Source organism: Chiloscyllium plagiosum, chromosome 45 (assembly GCF_004010195.1).
Source record: "Chiloscyllium plagiosum isolate BGI_BamShark_2017 chromosome 45, ASM401019v2, whole genome shotgun sequence".
NCBI classification, from domain to species: domain Eukaryota; kingdom Metazoa; phylum Chordata; class Chondrichthyes; order Orectolobiformes; family Hemiscylliidae; genus Chiloscyllium; species Chiloscyllium plagiosum.
This window is the reverse complement of record NC_057754.1, coordinates 11,659,485-11,677,913: the sequence shown is the minus strand read 5'-3', so window position 1 is coordinate 11,677,913 and position 18,429 is coordinate 11,659,485. Positions and strand designations below refer to the sequence as shown.

Genomic DNA, 18,429 nt, shown 5'->3' with positions numbered 1-18,429 from the left:
CTTGCCCACCACTGACGACAGGCTCACTGGTCTCTCAGGTCAGACAATGCACTTTAGGTTTGAGATCTTGTTTCAAGTCTGTTTGTGTCTTATCCTGGTGTCAGACTGGTTTTCTTCATTAATTGAAGTGACTCAGGAACCAAAATAGACAGTGAGACTATTCCAGGTTTAAATTAGTTTTAGCTGGAGAGAAGGAACAAGCAGTCTATGAGAAGATAAACAACCTTTGAGGCCTTTTTTCTTAAAAAGATCGTTGGAACAGTAGATGCAACCTGAGTTGGTGTTCAGGCTCTCACTAATCTAGGATTTTTAGCTAGCTGTCGGCAGTTGTTGCTGTTGGGGTCTTGAAAAAGTGGAAGCAGTTTATCCCTGTTGCATTAAAGCAGAACGACATATAATTGAGTGTTATGTTAATGCAATTTCACTAACGAGATGGACGATCTGGGGACACTGTTTCTAAAGTGCAAACGTTTAAAGCGTGTATTGGTTATAAAATGATCCTGGCCCCATTAGTTTAAATGGTGCTGCTGTGAGGCAATTTTCTTATAACACGAGCTTGCATGAGAACAGAACAGACTAAACCAAAAGCTGGGGCCTCTGTCCCTCGGATGCTGCATTGCGTGTGAGAACAAAATCTCTTTTCTGAATTTGCCTTTTGCTGAGGGTGTGTTTATGGAATGTTACTATATTGGAACATTTAATTAATAATATATATTGTACCTTTTAGTCTCAAGTTTTACAATAGAGTTGTTAATCCATTTCTTCTTTTTCATTGTATTTAAACTACAGCATTTGAATAAATTGTGTTTTGCTTAGCATAGAGTAGTTTGACCAATCAAATTGCATCTGGAATACAACACCTGACATTTATCTTTTAAAATAAGAAAAGTGAGGGTCCAGTCTACCTTCTCTATTTTGAGGGGATCTGGTCTGATCCATAACCATCACTAGGTGTTAATGGGACTGAAATGAACGAGTAAAGTCAGCAAGTTTACTTTTAATTAAATTTCTAAGAAATCGACATCTGAATCGATCCATTTTACAAATAAAGTGATTACACAGATCTAATGTACAAAATCTGTTTATTAAACAGATCAATATACCATGGGACATTGTGTATCTCTGTAAGGATGTGTTTGTGAGTATCTGCACGGCTTTGTCCAAGTGCATTTTTTTCTATCTTGTGCATGTGTCTTGATGTGACCAACTCTGCAACACGGAGGGAAGTTTGAATGTGTCTGTGTAAATGAATCTGGTTTTGTGCCTGTGTCAGTATGTCTGCACACCCAGCTCTGCCTGCAATGGGACATGCTTTGATTCATCAATTCTAAGTCAGAGTGTCTGTCTCTCTTTCTCTCTGGCCATTTGCTGTTTAAAATGATACAGTGTCACCCTCTGCTGGCTTCCCCTGTCACATCACCTGCACCACATTTCACTGTTCCACTGCATCTGCTTTCTGGCCCTCCAGGTGGATAGATCAATCCTGTCACTTTTTTTTTCTTTTCGCAGCTGGTCCAAAGACAGTTCCCTTCCTCTCAGATACCTTCAAGGAGGAGAGTCCTTGAACACGCACACACTGATCCAGTTTAAACAGAACCAGCTCTCAGAGTGAGCAGAACCTCTGACACTCCTGTTTTTTTTTCTTTTTCGCTTTTTTTTATTTTTCCTTTTTTAACCCCCACACTACCGCCTAACTGCGGTAGTGCTTATTTTTTTCCCAGCACCCATGGGGTGTGTGTGTGTGCAGGTGTGAGACATAGTGAGAGACACAAAGTGCACGAATCTTTATTCAATTTCCACCACCAGGAAGATAGGAAAACACCCGGGTGGCCAGTGACAAGCAGTGCCCTTCACAGCAAAGGGCAATGCTGTGTGTCAATCCTGTCACATTGATCAATTAGGTCTCCAGGGCATTGGTTAAGCACTATTATAATCCATCTCACAGTCCACCACTGAGACAGGGAGCAAGATAGTTAAAGGATGATTGAATTCGGTTTTCCAAATTCCGATCCTTCATTTGCAGGGATACCATCAGGTTAGGATTGGCAGACAGGAAACCAACCCAGTCATGTCAAAATCAAACAGCCACTTGTCACAACCTTCATTGTATTGGCATTTAAATGAGAAAGGACAAATGCTTGTCACTGGGAAAAGATCTCAGATGAACCTCACTGGAAAAGTATTGAGAAACACTCAATCAACTGAGAACATTCCAGTCCATTGACTTTGGAAAAAATTTGGACTGGATTAGACAGCCTGAAATATAGCATTCCAGCATGGAGAAACAGTCCACTGTGTTGGATTGATTGCATAAGTGACAGCATCAATGGGTGTAAATGATGGTGGCAACACCACTAACTGGGGATTATTTCCACCCCACCCCAGAGAACTGGGTGATCAAGACTTGATACAGTGCATTTAACACAAAGTGGATTTGTTTCACTGCCATCAAGAATGGTACTTCCTTGAATTTTGGCATTACTTTCAGCAGAAACAGACCCATGGACATGTGTCAATGATCAACTGAGGAATAAAAAAAACACAATCTGTTTTAAACCACTTCAAAGCAGGTGGGACTTAAGAAAGCAGCGAGCAAAACATATGGATGCTTGAACTTCAAAATGGAGATATCAGGGAGCAAACCAGGGAAAAATTGCTGGCCTCTTTTTAAAAAAAATATCTCTTTCGCTCACAACTACAGGCCCGGTCTGATACCATGCTTCAAGTGTACTAGTTTACAGGTACAGAAATAAAATATTGGTTCCATATTGTGATGGCCTCAGTCAGAAGTCACATGACACCAGGTTATTGTCCAATAGATTTATTTGAAACCACAGTGCTCCTTTGTCAGGTGAAGTGATAAAGCTTGGGATTTCAAATAAACCTGTTAAGACTATAACCTGATGTTGTGCAACTTCTGCCTTTGTCCAGACCAGTCCAAAACCAGCACCTCCACATCATGATGATCCAAAGATTAGGGAGGTGCAATTAAAAGGTTTTGGGAAAGATATGCAGAGGTGACGTGAGGAAAAGTTTAATTAAAGAACAGCAACAACAACAGACCCCTGCCCTGCAGTCATTTGTGCACGTTAGTGTCTCAGCAGGTGGGATGACAAAGTAATTCCTTTCCCACCAGAACAGGTCAAAACTTCTCACTAGTATGTATTCGCTGGTGTCTCAGATGGTTTTTTGAATGAATAAATCGTTTCCCACAAACAGAGCAGGGGAATGGCCTCTCCCCAGTGTGAATCTGTTGGTGTATCAGCAAGTCACATGTGCGTTTAAAGCTTTTCTCACAGTGCAAACATTTGAAAGGTCTCTCATCAGTGTGAACCAGTTGGTGTGTCCTGAGGTTGGATAGCTGAGAGAACGCTTTGCCACACTCTGAACAGGGGAATGGCCTCTCTCCAGTGTGAACTCGCTGGTGTGTCAGCAGGTGGGCTGATCGAATGAATCCTTTCCCACACTCTGAGCAGGTGTATGGCCTCTCCCCAGTGTGAATTTGCTTGTGTTTTTGCAGGCTGGATGAGTCCCTGAAGCCTTTCCCACATTCAGGGCAGATGAACAGCCTCTCTCCAGTGTGAGTCCGTTCATGTTTCAGAAAGTCAGATGACCGGGTGAATCCTTTCCCACAAACAGAGCAGGTGTACGGCCTCTCCCCAGTGTGACTGCGTTGATGAGTTTCCAAGAGGTATGGGTGTTTAAATCCCTTCCCACAGTCCCCACACTTCCATGGTTTCTCTGTAGTGCAGGTATCCTCATGTCCCTCCATTTGAGCAACTGACTCCTCACTCATACACAAGACAGGGATACAGTCTCTCTCCACAGTGTGATATTATTCAGGCTGTGGAACTGGTTCAAGACCTGGCCACAGACAGTTCGCCAGAACTCAACTGTGGATGTGTCTTTGTCCATTTCCAGTCACACTGATGTTTGTAATTTTTCCCCCCACAAAAAAAAACAGAATATCCAATGGTTTTCACATTCAGATCTTGATGGGATGTTTGTTTGGAATTCTTGCTCGTGAATGTGCCTCCGTGATTCTCTGTAAAACAAATTTAAATCAGGAAAAGATGAGTAATGAGAAAGAGAGAACTGTTTAAGACAGTAAAAGCAGGTAGTGAAATGGAGAAAAATACTCAAATAGTGACCATGAAAAGTTACTGGATTGTCATAAAAGCCCCTAGGAGAAAGTGAGGACTGCAGCTGCTGGAGATTAGAGCTGAAAATGTGTTGCTAGAAAAGTGCAGCAGGTCAGGCAGCGTCCAAGGAGCAGGAGAATCGACGTTTTGGGCATGAGCCCAAAACGTTGATTCTCCTGCTCCTTGGACACTGCCTGACCTGCTGCACTTTTCCAGCAACACATTTTCAGCTGTCATAAAAACCCAACCAGTTCATGAATGTCCTTCAGGGACGGGGACCCAGTTGCTCAGGTGTTTAGTAATGCAGCCTCACAGCACCAGGGACCTAGGTTCAATTCCAGCCTCGGGTGACTGTGTGGAGTTTGCACGTATTCTCCTCCAGGTACTCTAGTTTCCTCCCACAATCCAAAGATGTGCAGTTTAGGTGTATTGGCCATGCTAAGTTGCCTATAGTGTAGTGTTCACCCCTAATCAGGGTGTAGATTAGGGGTAAATGTAGAGTAGAGTAATGCAGAATGGGTTTGGGTGGGATACTAAGGGTTGGTGTGGACTTGTAGGGCCAAAGAGCCTGTTTACATGCTGTAGAGATTCTGTGAAATCTAAGACTCAGCCCTCAATAAGGTGAGAAAGCTGAAACTTTTTTTTTAAAATCACAACACCAGGTTATAGTCCAACAGGTTTGTATGGAAGCACTAGCTTTTGGAATGCCGCTGGTGTTTTTTTTAAAACATTATCCACCCAATCCAACACTGACCTCCACAATAAGAGTAGAGACAGTGAGAGCAGTGGGATACTTAAGGAAACTGTTTCCTCCATCTACATCACAGGAATAACTGTGACAAATCATTCCTTCAAAAAGAAAGGTCAAAAGCAGAATGTATGGGGAATCATCGCCTATAAACCTTCCTCCTCCCAGGCATACAATGTCCTCTTGTGGAAACATCTTGCTGTTTCTTTATAGCTGCTGCCTGACAATCCTGCAACTCCTCACTGAGCAATACTGTGGGAGAATGGTCACAGCAGTGAATGCTAGCCTCTTTAGCCTTGCTCATGTCCCAGTTATAAAATTTGATGCAAGTTAGATTAGAACTATTCAGAATTTGTTTTGCCAAAGGAAATCTTTGTGTACATAGTTACTAAAGCAATTCAGATTGATACATTTTTTATGTGCAAAGAGAAACATTGGAGTTTGACTTGCTCAACAGTTCCAACTAACCTGAATGCATTTCTGATTAAGCTGAGTACTGGGACCTATTTACATCTGAGGCATCGGGAGGGTCCAATAAGAGAACTGACCCCTATTGTCCTTTGGCAGAAAGGCCTCACAGTAGTTCCTCACTGTGCCTTAGCAGCAACTGCCAGAAACTTTACTGCATCCCTCAGTAGTAGTTTGTGCCAATCTGTAACACTTGGTTAAGGTTAACTCTTTCATCTGGAAGACCAACAAGTTTCAGGCAGACCAAAGAGATTCTTTCACTGAGTTGATGGTCCTTCAGGCACATGTTTGTCTCAGTGTGCATCTCAGGGAACAGACTGTAGAGCACAGAGTCCTGCGTCAGAGCTGCTCAGGACAAACCTTGACATAAACCACTGCATCTTCTTCTAGACTTCCTTTGCAAAGGCACATTCCAGCAGGTGGTGTGAGACAGTCTCACCCTGGATGCAGTCATTTTAATGGCATTGTGTTGTGATGCAGAGTCTGCGCATCCATGAAGGATCTCACAGGGAGTGCCCTTCTCACCACCAGCCAAGCAACATCTTGGTGCTTGTTGGAAAACTTTGGCTGAATGTCTCATCACCAGAAATGACTGTGTTCAGGGAACTTCCCAACAAGATCAATCCTCTCCTTTTCCCGAAAGGTCTTAAGGACACTACATGCAAACCACTTCCTGATGGACTAGTCAAAGGGGTTTCCCCTGCACTAATTCCAAGGGACAGGTGATATGGGACAATCCAACTATTTGGAGGCTCAACCTTTCCTTCATACTGCCAGGGACAGGTACAACCTCAGTAAGTGGGAACACTTGGTGTTTGTACACTGATGGTCTATGCACAGTTTGATGCAGAGTACGTGGAGGTGCATGGTAAAACAGGGCAGAGTCAGCATGGCTTTGTCAGGAGGAAGTTACACCTAAAAATATTAGAATTCTTTGTCTAACTTGTTGGTTACCTCTTCAAAAGGAGAGCCACTGGATGTGATAATTTTGAATTTCCAGAAGGCATTTGATGAAGTGCAGAACAGGAGGCCATGGTGTTAGTGGCAATGTACTGGCATGGATGGAGGACAAGCTGACTGGCAGAAGGTAGCAAGTAGGGATAAAGAGGTCTTTTTCAGGATGGTAACTGGTACTCATGAAGTTCTGCAGGAGTCAGTGTTGGGACTGTAATTATTCATGTTATACACTAACAATTTTGATGAAGGAACTGAGGACATGGTTGCTAAGCTTGCAGTTGACAAAAGGTAGGTGGAGGGACAGGTAGTATTGAGGAAGCGGGGAGGCTGGGGATGACTTGGAACAGGCTAATGAGTGGGCAAAGAGACAGATGGAATATGATGTGGGAAAGAGAGATTATGCACCTTGTCAGAAGAGTGGAGGTGTAGACTATTCTCTGAATGGTGAGGCTTCAGAATTAAGCACAAGGGGACTTGGTGTTCATAAGGTTAATAAGGGGCGTCATGGAATCATAGATATGTACAGCATGGAAACAGACCCTTTGGTCCAACTCATCCATGCCAACTACATATCCTAACCTAATGTAGTTCCATTTGCCAACACTTGGCTGATATCCCTCTAAACCTTTCCTAGTCATAAATCCATCCAGATGCCTTTTAAATGCTCTAATTGTACTACCCTCCACCACTTCCTCCGACAGCTCATTCCATGCACGTACTACCCCCTGCATGAAGTAGTTGCCTCTTAGGTCCCTTTTTAATCTTCCTCACTTCCTCCCCCCACCACCCTAAACCCTCTAGTTCTTGACTTCCAAGGGAAAAGACCTTGTCTGTTTATAAAATAATGAGCATGAAAAGGATAAACATCTCTAAGGTCACCCTTCAGCCTCCAATGCTCCAGAGAAAACAGCCCCAGTCTATCTTTATAGCTCAAACCCTCCAATCCTGGCAATATCCTTGTAAATCTTTTCTGACCCTTTCAAGGGTCACAACATCTTTCCACAGGAGGGAGCCCAGAATTGCACACTATATTCCATAAGTGACCCTATCAATGTCTTCATCCCATGGAGATCCTCAGTGACATCGATCCCCATTGTCTGCAGCAGCAATAGGTTCTGCATGCGTTTCTGGAGTTTGAACAGTTTTGCCCCATCTCTCTCACCTTCTGAACATATTTGAGGATGAAAAACCTTGATGTTCCTCTTGACTGTTTCCCACCAGTCTGCTTGAGAGTCAAAGAGGGGTTTCCCCCAATCTTTCTGGGGCAACAATTTCACATTCAGCTTCCACATTCTTTTGGCAGCCCACTGGTCATCCTGTATGGGTGCTGATGGCATCATCCAACTTAACGAATTTAACCATTGCCATCAGGAATGTGGAAGACCATCATGTCTGGCAGTTCAGAAGGCAAATGCCATTTTAACATTTATTTCAAAAGGGTCTTAGAATACAAAAGCAGAGACGTACAGCTGAGGCTATATCTGCTCCAATCAGACCATATTTGGAATATTGTGTGCAGTTTTGGGCCCAATATCTAAGGAAGTTGTGCTGGCTTTGAAGGGGATTCATAGAGGGTTGACAAGAATGATCGCAGGGATTAAGGTCTTGTCATACTAGGAGCAGTTGAGGACTCCAGTCTTGGGTCCAACAGAGTTTAGAAGTAACAGGAGGACATGATCGAAATTTAAAGAACACAGAGGCCTGGATAGAATGGAGGTGGAGAAGATGTTTCAACAGCAGAGAGTGGGCAAGAGAGAGAGAGGCATCATCCTGACACATACATTACAGCCTGAAAGTTGTCACCTGCACTGCATAGTAGATAGTCATGGGCCTGTTGACAAGTAGTGCTAAACATGCACTAATGACATAGGTAGAAATAGAGATTATGTCCTGCAGTGTGATTACAGAGAGTTTGGTTTTTAACTTATTTCCAAGCTTTCGTAGGTGATAATCTCTGGATTCCTTCCAGTTCCACGTGATAGTGAGGGTAAGAACATGAGTATATGGCAGATGAAGGTGTGGCTCAGTAATTGGTGCAGGGATTCAGATTTTTAGATCAGATTTTCTCTGGGACAGAGGTGACCTGTTCAAGAGGGACAAGTTGCACCTGAACTGGAGGGGGACCAATATCTTGGTGGCCAGGTTTGCTAGTACTGGCAGGGAAGATTTAAACTAGATTGGCGGGGGTGCATCCTTAACAGCAGGGAGGCAAGCGTGAGGCTGAAAGGAGATACAGTAATCAGAAATAATCAGTTGAAGAACAGGTCAGGCTGGAACACAACAGGGTGCAAAATTAAATCTCATCTAATTCAATGCAAGGCAGCTGACAGGCTAGGTCAATGATCTCGAAGTGGTTAGGTATGTGGACCTGGGATATTATAGCCATTACAGAAACATGGCTATGGGCGGGAGAGCACCAGCAGCTTAATGTGCCAGGGTACAGATTTTGGGCAGGACAGGGGTGGTGGAAGGAGGGGAGGGGGAGTTGTATTTTTGATTAAGACAAGTATAACAGCAGTCATCAGATTAAATAACTAGGGATCATCCAATTGAGGCTTTGTGGGTGGAGCTAAGGGGACAGTGACTTTAGTGTTGTACCATAAGCCCCCAAATTTCAACAAACATTAGAAGAACAAATATATAGGAAGACTGGGGAGACTTGCAGGAGCAATATAGAGTTGTCAGAGCAGAGGATTTTATTTTCCTATCACAGACTGAAACGGCCATAGCGTTAAGGACTTAGATGGGGTGGAAGTTGTTAAGTGCATTCAGCAAAGTTTCCTCAAGCAGTATATAGAGGGTCCTACTCAGGAAGGGGCAAAACTCTACCTACTCTTGGGAAGTAGGGCAGGACAAGTGATGGAGGTAACAGTGGGGAAACATATTAGGACTCATGCCCATAGTTCTATTAATTTTATAGAAGTTATGGACAGGGACAAAACTGGTCTAAGGTTCAAGTCCTAACTTGGGGCAAAGTAAATTTCAATGGAATTAGACAGGAACTTACAGGGGTTGATTGGAGTAGTTTGTTTGCAGGCAAATGGGACTCCGGCAAGTGGAAGGCCTTTAAAATGAGATAGCTAGAGTTCAAGGTCTATATGTTTCTGTGAGGGTAAAGAGCAAGGTTGGCAGGAATAGGGATCCCTGGATGACAAGAGATATTGAGGCTTTGACCAGAAAAAAGAAGATATGGCTCAGCTACAGGCAGCTGAGATCAAGGGAATCCCTGGAGGTATATAGGTGATACAGGAGCTTACTGAAGGAGGAAATCAGGACAGCAAAAAGTGGGCACGAGATAGCCTTGGCTTGGATTAGGGTGAATCCAAAGTGGTTCTGTAACTATGTTAAAGGAAAAAGAATAACTACAGAGAAAATAGTACCCCTCAAGGACCAGAGTGGACATGGATGTGTCAAACCACATGGAGGGGCTGAGATTCACCATGAATATTTCTCCTGTGTTTACCATGGAGAAAGACAAAGGCTTGGGGAAGTTAGTGGTGATACCTTGGGGGACAGTCCATAACACAGTAGAGGTGGTGTTGAATATATTAGAACATGTGAAGGGGAAATAAATCTCCTGGGCCTGAGCAAATATATCCAAAGAACACTGCAAGGGGCTAGAGAAGAAATTGTGATATTTTTGCATTATCGTTAGCCACAGGTAAGGTTCCCAGAAAACTGGAGGGGAGTGAATATTGTGTTCTTATTCAAATAGTGCTGCAAAGAAAAACCTGGGAACTATAGACCAGTAAGCCTAACATTTATGATAGGTAAATTTACTTGAGAAGATTCTGTGGGATAAGATATACAGGCATTTGGAAAGACAGCGTTTGATTAGGAGGAGACAGCATGGCTTTGTGCGTGAGGAATCATGCCTCACAAATTTGGTAAAGTTCTTTAATGAGGAGACCAGGAAGGTTGACAAGGGCAGGGCAGTATGGTAGTGTATATGGATTTCAGTAAGGCCTTTGACAAGGTTCCAATGGTAGACTGCTCTGGAAAGTTCAATCACATGGAATCCAGGGGAAGCTGGCAAATTGGATACACAAGTGGCTTGATGATAAGAAGCAAAGGTTAATACTGGAAGGATGCTTGTCAGACTGGATGCCTGTGAGTAGTGGAGTGCCTCATGGGTCGGTACTGGGCCCATTGCTGTTTGATATCGATATCAATGATTTGGATGAGAATGTACAAAGCATGATTAGTACATTTGCAGATGACAATAAAGTATGCAGTATTGTGGACAGTGAAGAAGGTTCAGAAATTGCAGTAGGACCTTGATCAGCTGGGGAACTGGGCCAAAAAGTGGCAAATGGAGTTTAATATAGATACATGTGAGGTCTTGCGTTTTGAAAATTCAAATCAAGCTAGCAGATTCACGGTGAATGGTACGGCCTTAAACGAGTGTATTGGAACAGAGGGACCTTGGGGTTCAGGTGCACAGTTCTCTGAAAGTGGAGTCACAGGTCGACAGAGCAGTGAAGGCGGCTTTTGGCACACTGGCCATCAGTCAGAGCACTGAGTATAAAAGTTGGGAAGTTATGTTACAGTTGTACGGGACACTGAGGCCACACTTGGAGCATTGTGTTCTGTTTGGTCACCTTGTTATAGGAAGGATATTATCAAACTGGAAAGAATGAATAATAAAAAATACAAGGATGTTGCAAGGACTCGACTGTCTGAGTTATAGGGAGAGGTTGGACAGATTAGGAGTTTTTCTTCAGAGCATGGAGACTGAGGGGGATCTTATGGAAGTGTATGAGATCATGAGAGGCATGAATAGGGTGAATGCACTCCATCTTCTTTCCCAGGGTTGAGGAATTGAGGACTAGAGGGCAACAATTGAAGATAAGGGAAAGAGGGGCCATTTTATTTACGCAGAGGATGGTAAGCATACGGAATGAGTTGCCAGAAGTGGTTGAGGCAGGTATATCAACAACATTTAAAAGGCATTTGGATAGGTATGTGGATAGAAAAGGCTTAGAAAGACATGGGCCAAGTGCAGGGAAATGGGGTTAACGTGGATGGACATTTTGGTCAGCATGGAACAGTTTGGTCCAAAAGGGCCTATCTCCATAGAGACTAGAATCCAAGTGCACAATCTGAGTGTGAAGAGATGCCCATCAGAATTGAAACGAGGAAGAGTTTCTTCAGCCACAGGGTGGTGATTCCATGGAATTCATTGCTTTAGACGGCTGTGGACACCAAGTCATTGAGTGTGTTCAAGATAGAGATAGTTAGGACTTGATTGGTAAGGGGATCAATAGTTCCAAAAGCAAGTAGAAGACAGGAGAATGGGGTCAAGAAACATCATTTATGATCAAACGGTGGAGCAGACTCAATGGGCCAACTGGCACTGGAAAAGCACAACAGGTCAGGCAACATCCAAGAAGCAGGAAAGTCAATGTGTCAGGTATAAGCCCTTCATCAGGAATGTGAAAAGGCAAGGTGGCTGAGAGATAAATAATGGAGTTGGGGGTGAAGGTAGGTGGAAAGGCGGATCATGGGTAGATGTAGATGGTCTTCACTTTCTCCTTGTACTATATACTGCCCAATAGTCAGCAGGAAATTGAGACATTTCTTCGGAGATCTGTTATCTGTAAGAATAAGGTGGTTATGGTAGAGGATTTTAACTTTCCGAACATAGATCGGGACTGCCAAAGTGTTAAAGGATCGGATAGAGAGGAATTTGTTAAGTGTGTATAAGAAACTTTTCTGATTCACTATATAGATATAAATACTAGTGTATTGATCTACCCTTGGGAAATAAGATGACACTTTGGGGCCAGTGACCATAATTCTGTTACTTTTAAAGTAGTGGTGGAAAAGGATAGACTGGATCTAAAGGTTAAAGTTCTAAACTGGAGGAAGGCCAAGTGTGACAGTATGAGATGAGACCTTTCACAAGTTGATTGAGGGCAGATATTCACAGGTGAAGGGACAGCTAGAAAAATGGGAAGCATTCAAAAATGAGAGTCCAGAGACAGTATGTTCCTGTTAGGCTAAAGGGCAAGACTGGATGATGAGGGAAATTGAGGTTTTGATCAATACTAAGAAAGAAGCATATGTCAGGTATAGACAGCAGAGATCAGGTGATTCCCTCAAAGAGTACAAAGGGAGTGGGAGTATTCTTAAGTGGGAAGTCAGGAGGGCAAAAAGGGAACATGACATAGCTTTGGTAAATAGGGTTAAGGAGAATCCAAAAAAGAAATTCTACAAATACATGAAGGACAAAAAGGCTAACTTGAGAGAAAATAGGACACCTTAAAGATCAGCAAGTCAATCTTGGGGGAGATACTAAACAAGTATTTTGCATCAGTGTTTGCTGTGGAGGAGGACATGGAAGATAAACATGGAGAAGGATACATGGAGAAGGAAACAGCAACATCCTGAAAAATGTTCATATTAGAGGTGGCGCTGGACATCTTAAAACACAGAAGTGGATAAATCCCCTGAAATCAGGTGTACCCCCAATCTGTGGGAAGCTAGGGATGGGATTGCTGGGCCCCTGTCTGAGATATTTGTATTATTGATAGTCACAGGAAGATCGTATGAGGAAAGGCTGAGGCAATGTGGGCTGTTTTCATTGGAGAAAAGAAGGTTTAGGGGTGACTTGATAGAGGTGTACAAGATGATTAGGGGTTTAGATAGGGTTGACCATGAGAATCTTTTTCCACGTATGGAGTCAGCTATTACGAGGGGGCATAGCTTTAAATTAAGGGGTGGTAGGTATAGGACAGATGTTAGGGGTAGATTCTTTACTCAGCGAGTCGTGAGTTCATGGAATGCCCTGCCAGTAGCAGTGGTGGACTCTCCCTCTTTATGGGCATTTAAACGGGCATTGGATAGGCAAATGGAGGATAGTGGGCGAGTGTAGGTTAGGCGGGCTTGGATCGGCGCAACATCGAGGGCCAAAGAGCCTGTACTGCGCTGTATTTTTCTATGTTCTATGTTCACAGGTGAGGTGCTGGAAGACTGGAGGTTGGCTAACATGGTGCCACTGTTTAAGAATGGTAGAAGGACAAACCAGGGAACTATAGACCGGTGAATCTGATATCAATGGTGGGCAAGTTGGAGGGAATGAGCTGAAAATGTGTTGCTGGAAAAGCGCAGCAGGTCAGGCAGCATCCAAGGAACAGGAGAATCGACGTTTCGGGCATAAGCCCTTCTTCAGGAAGGAAACGTCGATTCTCCTGTTCCTTGGATGCTGCCTGACCTGCTGCGCTTTTCCAGCAACACATTTTCAGCTCTGATCTCCAGCATCTGCAGCCCTCACTTTCTCTCAAAGTTGGAGGGAATCCCAAGGGACAGGATGTACCACATTTGGAAAGGCAAGGATTGGTTAGGGATAGTTAGCAAGGCTTTGTGCATGGGAAATCACATCTCAAATTTAATTGAGTCTTTTTTTAAAGGAAGTAACGAAGAGGATTAATGAGGGCAGAGCATTGCATAATCCATGTGGACTTCAGTAAGGCATTTGACAAGGTTCCTCATTGTAGATTTGTTAGCAAGGTTAAATCACATGAAATACAGAGAGAACTAGCCATTTGGACATAGAGCTGACTCGAAGGTAGAAGACAGAGGGTGGTGGTGGAGGGTTGCCTTTCAGAGTGGAAGTCTATGACTAGTGGTACGCCACAAGGATCAGTGCTGGGTTCACTGCTTCTCATCATTTATACAAGTGACTTGGATGTGAACGTAGATGGTATGGTCACTAAGTTGCAGATGAAACCAAAAGTGGAGGTGTAGTAGACAGCAAAAAAGGTTACCTCAGATTACAACGGGATTTTGATCAGATGGGCCAATGCACGGTTGACGGGGTTTAATTTAGATAAGTGTGAGGTGTTGCATTTTGGCAAGGCAGATCAGGGCAGGACTTATACACTTAATTGTCACATTCTGGGGAGTGTTGCTGAACAAGAGACCTTGGACTGCAGGTTCTTAGTTCCTTGAAAGTGGAGTCACAGGTAGGTAGGATAGTGAAGATGAAGTTTGGTATGCTTGCACTTATTGGTCAGTGTATTGAGTATAGAAGTTAAAAAGTCATGTTGCAGCTCTGTTCGGCCACTTCTGGAATATTGCATGTAATTCTGGTCTCCCTGCCACAGGAAGGATGCTCAAGACTTGAAAGGGTTCCAGAAAAGATTTACACGGATGTTGCTAGGGTTGGAGAGTTTGAGCTATTTGGAGAGGCTGAACAGAATGGGACTATATTCTCTGGAGCATCAAAGGCTGAGGGGTGACCTTATAGAGGTTCATAAAGTCACGAGTGGCATGGATAGGGTAAATAGACAGGGTCTTTTCCCTGGGGTGGGCAAGTCCAAAACTAGAGGGCATAGATTTAAGGTGAGAGGGGAAGAATTTAGAAAAGGACCTAAGAGGCAACTTTTTCATGCAGCTCCATGTATGAAGTGAGTTGCCAGAGAAAATTGAGGCCTGTACAATTATATTTTAAAAAGCATCTGGATGGGTATAAGAGAATTTACAGGGATATGGGCCAAATGCTGGCCAATAGGACTAGATTTATTTAGGACACCTGATCAGCATGGATGAGTCGGACTGAAAGGTCTGTTTCTGTGCTGTACATCTCAATGACTATCTGGTGGTCTTATGGGTGACTCCAATCTGTGTCTAAATTGAGCAAATCAAAGCATAAAAATACCGTACAGGAGAAATTCCTGGAGTGTGTAGATTTATTTGAATCAATACATTGAGGATCCAAATGGCTTAGCTCAGTTGGCTGGACGCTGGTTGGATGCAGAATGACACCAACAGCACATGCTCAATTTCTGTACCAGCTGAGGTCACCACCAAAGTCCCACGTTCTGAACCTTGTCCCTTGCCTGAGGCATGGTGACCCTCAAGTTAAAGCACCACTACTCATCTTTCTAATGAGAGAGCAGTCCTATGATCCTAAGTAATGAGAAAGGAATAATTGGTCATCTGGCTGTGTGAGGCACCTTGTGGGAAAAAAAGTGATGGAATGCTTCATTAAGATGGAGTGTGACAGTTGATTCTGAGACTAGGGGCCAAAATCTAAACAGAGGAAATTACAATGGTATGAAATATAATTAGGCTACAATAAATTGGAATCACAAACTTTTAAAGACCACTCAGAGGAACTGCAAATGCCTAACAAAATGAAATGGGAAATGTGACCCTGCCATGGCTAACAAGGGATATTAGGGATAGTACTGGATCCAAGGATGGGGCATACAAATTGTCTTCAAGTCTGCTGCTCTTTTTAACCAAAGTTCAGGTTTCAGCAAGAGGACTAAAGCATTGATTAAGAGGGAAAAAAAAAGTCTGAGAATGAACTTAAAGGGAACAGATTAATTGTAAGGGCTTCTAAAAACGGTACATAAAAAAGTTAGTGAAAATTAATACAGGTTCCTTACAGTCAGAAACAGGGAAAGTTACAATGTGAAATAATGAGATGCAGAACAATTGACCACATTTTTTAGTTCTTTCAAAGGATGACAAATAATATTCCTAAAATGCTGGGTAACACAAATGGAGGAACTGAAAGAAATCAGTTTTCACAGGGAAATGGTGTTGGGGGGAAAAAGAAACATGGAATTAAAAGCTAACAAATGCCAGCACCTGGTAATCTGCAATCCAGAGTACTTAAAGTGGCCCAAGATACAGTGGATGCAAAAAAATGTTTACATTGAACACTGAACAGTACTGCACAGTACAATCCCTTCAGCTAATGTTTTACAAATCTTTTATGCTACTCTAAGGTCAAACTAACCTACATACCCTTCATTTTACTATCATCCACGTGACAATAGACAATAGGTGCAGCAGTAGGCCATTCTGCCCTTCGAGCCTGCACTACCATTCAATATGATCATGGCTGATCATCCTTAATCAGTATCCTGTTCCTGCCTTATCTCCATAACCCTTGATTCCACTATCCTTGAGAGCTCTATCCAACTCTTTCTTAAATGAATCCTGAGACTGGGCCTCCACTGCCCTCTGGGGCAGAGCATTCCACACAGCCACCACTCTCTGGGTGAAGAAGTTTCTCCTCATCTCTATCCTAAATGGTCTACACTGTATTTTTAAGCTGTGTTCACTGGTTCGGCACTCACCCATCAGTGGAAACATGTTTCCTGCCTCCAGAGTGTCCAATCCTTTAATAGTCTCAATCAGATCCCCTCTGTCTTCTAAATTCAATGGTATACAAGCCCAGTCGCTCCAGTCTTTCAGCATAAGGTAGTCCCGCCATTCCAGGAATTGACTTCGTGAATCTACGCTGCACTCCCTCAATGTGCCTATCCAAAAGTTGCTTAAATGTCTCTAATGTATCTGACTGTACTCCCACTGCTGGCACTGCATTCCACGCATCCACTCTGTGTAAAGAACCGACCTCTAACATCTCCCCTAAACCTTCCTCCAATGAACTTAAAGTTATGCCCCCTTGCAATAGCCATTTCTGCCCAGGTAAAATGTCCGACTGTTCATTCTATCTATGCTTCTCATTATCTTGTACACCTCTATCAAGTCACCTCTCATTCTTTTTTGCTCCAATAAGAAAAGGCTTTGCTCCCTCAAATCTTTCATAAGACATACCCTACAATCCAGGCAGCATCCTGGTAAATCTCTTCTGCATCCTCTATAAGGTTCCACATTCTTCCTATAATGAGGCGACCAGAACTGAACAGAATATTCCAAGTGTGATCTAACCAGGGCTCTATAGAGCTGCAACATATAGCTTTTAAACTCAATACCCTTGCTCATAGAAGTCAACACACCATACACCTTAAAAACCCAATCAATTTGGATGGCAACTTTGAGGGATCTATGGACATGGACCCAAACATCCCACTGTTCCTCCACATTGCCAAGAATCCTACCTTTAACCCTATATTCAAATTTGATCTTGCAAACAGAATCACTTCACTCTTTTCCAGGTTGAACTCCATCTACCACTTTTTAGCCCAGTTCTGCGTCCTGTCAATGTCCCATTGCAACCTACAACAGCCACCAAACTCTATCCAACTCTACCAACCAACTCTATCCACCAAACTTTGTTGATGACACAAACTTACTAATCCACCCTTCCACTTCCTCATCCAAATCATTTATATGTAAAAAAAAAAATCACAAAGAGCAGAAGTCCCAGATCCCTGTGGAACACCACTGGTCACCAACCTCCAAGCTGAATACTTTCCAACTAGCACCACCCTGTATCTTCTATGGGCTAGCTAATTCTGCATCCAGATAGCCAAATTCCCATCTATCCTATGCCTCCTTACTTTCTGAATGAGCCTACCATGAAAGACTATCGAATGCCTTGCTAAAATCCACATCCACAACTACCTTTATGAATATGTTTTGTCACATCCTCAAAAGAATTCACGAAAGGTTTGTGGGGCATGACATGCCCCTCACAAGGCCATGTTGACTATCTCTAATCAAACTAAGAATTTATGATTTCTTGGAAAACTAAATCAATCTCTCAGCACTCTCTCCAATAACTTGCCTACTACTGACATAAGACTGACTGGTCTGTAATTCCCTGGATTGTCCCTATTCCCTTTCTTGCACAGAACAACATTTGACACCCTCCAGGCATCTGGCACTACTCCAGTGGACAGTGAGGACACAAAGATCATCGCCAAAAGGCGCAGCAATCTCTTTCCTCACTTCCTGTAGACACCTTGGGTATATCCCATCTGGCCTAGAGGATTTATCTATCCTTATGTTTTTCAAATGTTTTAGTACATCCTCCTTAACATCAACCTGTTCTAGCATATCAGCTTGTTTCATGCTGTCCTCATATACATCAAGATCCACCTCACTAATGAATACTGAAGCAAATTATTCATCAAGGACCTCACCAAGTGCCCTCCACTATCCCAGATTGACCCTACTCTCACTCTTTGAGAGAAAGTGAGGGCTGCAGATGCTGGAGATCAGAGCTGAAAATGTGTTGCTGGAAAAGCGCAGCAGGTCAGGCAGCATCCAAGGAACAGGAGAATCGATGTTTCGGGCATAAGCCCTTCTTCAGGAATGAGGAAAGTGTGTCCAGCAGGCTAAGATAAAAGGTAGGGAGCCTGCTGGACACACTTGCCTCATTCCTGAAGAAGGGCTTATGCCCGAAAC

General features: G+C 43.2%; 2 protein-coding genes and 1 long non-coding RNA gene across 11 annotated transcripts in view; 1 reads left to right on the top strand and 2 right to left on the bottom strand.

The window, feature by feature from the left end:
- The window catches only part of LOC122543958 (zinc finger protein 239-like), a 100,486-nt gene that overhangs the window by 45,724 nt on the left and 36,333 nt on the right, over positions 1-18,429 (top strand). The gene's annotated exons all lie outside the window — the stretch shown is intronic.
- Positions 2,251-18,429, bottom strand: part of LOC122543960 (zinc finger protein 229-like) — a 50,515-nt gene continuing 34,336 nt past the window's right edge. The window contains exon 4 of the mRNA XM_043682959.1: positions 2,251-3,668. Coding sequence (XP_043538894.1) covers positions 3,143-3,668 — 526 coding nt within the window. The 3' untranslated portion in view covers positions 2,251-3,142. The remainder of the gene's footprint in view (positions 3,669-18,429) is intronic.
- LOC122543964 overlaps positions 3,959-18,429 on the bottom strand; it is a 21,297-nt gene continuing 6,826 nt past the window's right edge. For 3 of the 4 annotated variants that reach the window (XR_006310218.1, XR_006310219.1, XR_006310217.1), the window contains one exon: positions 3,962-4,045. This is a non-coding gene — a long non-coding RNA (uncharacterized LOC122543964). Of the gene's footprint in view, positions 4,046-18,429 lie in introns of all 4 variants that reach the window. The other variant, XR_006310220.1, reaches the window with a different exon arrangement.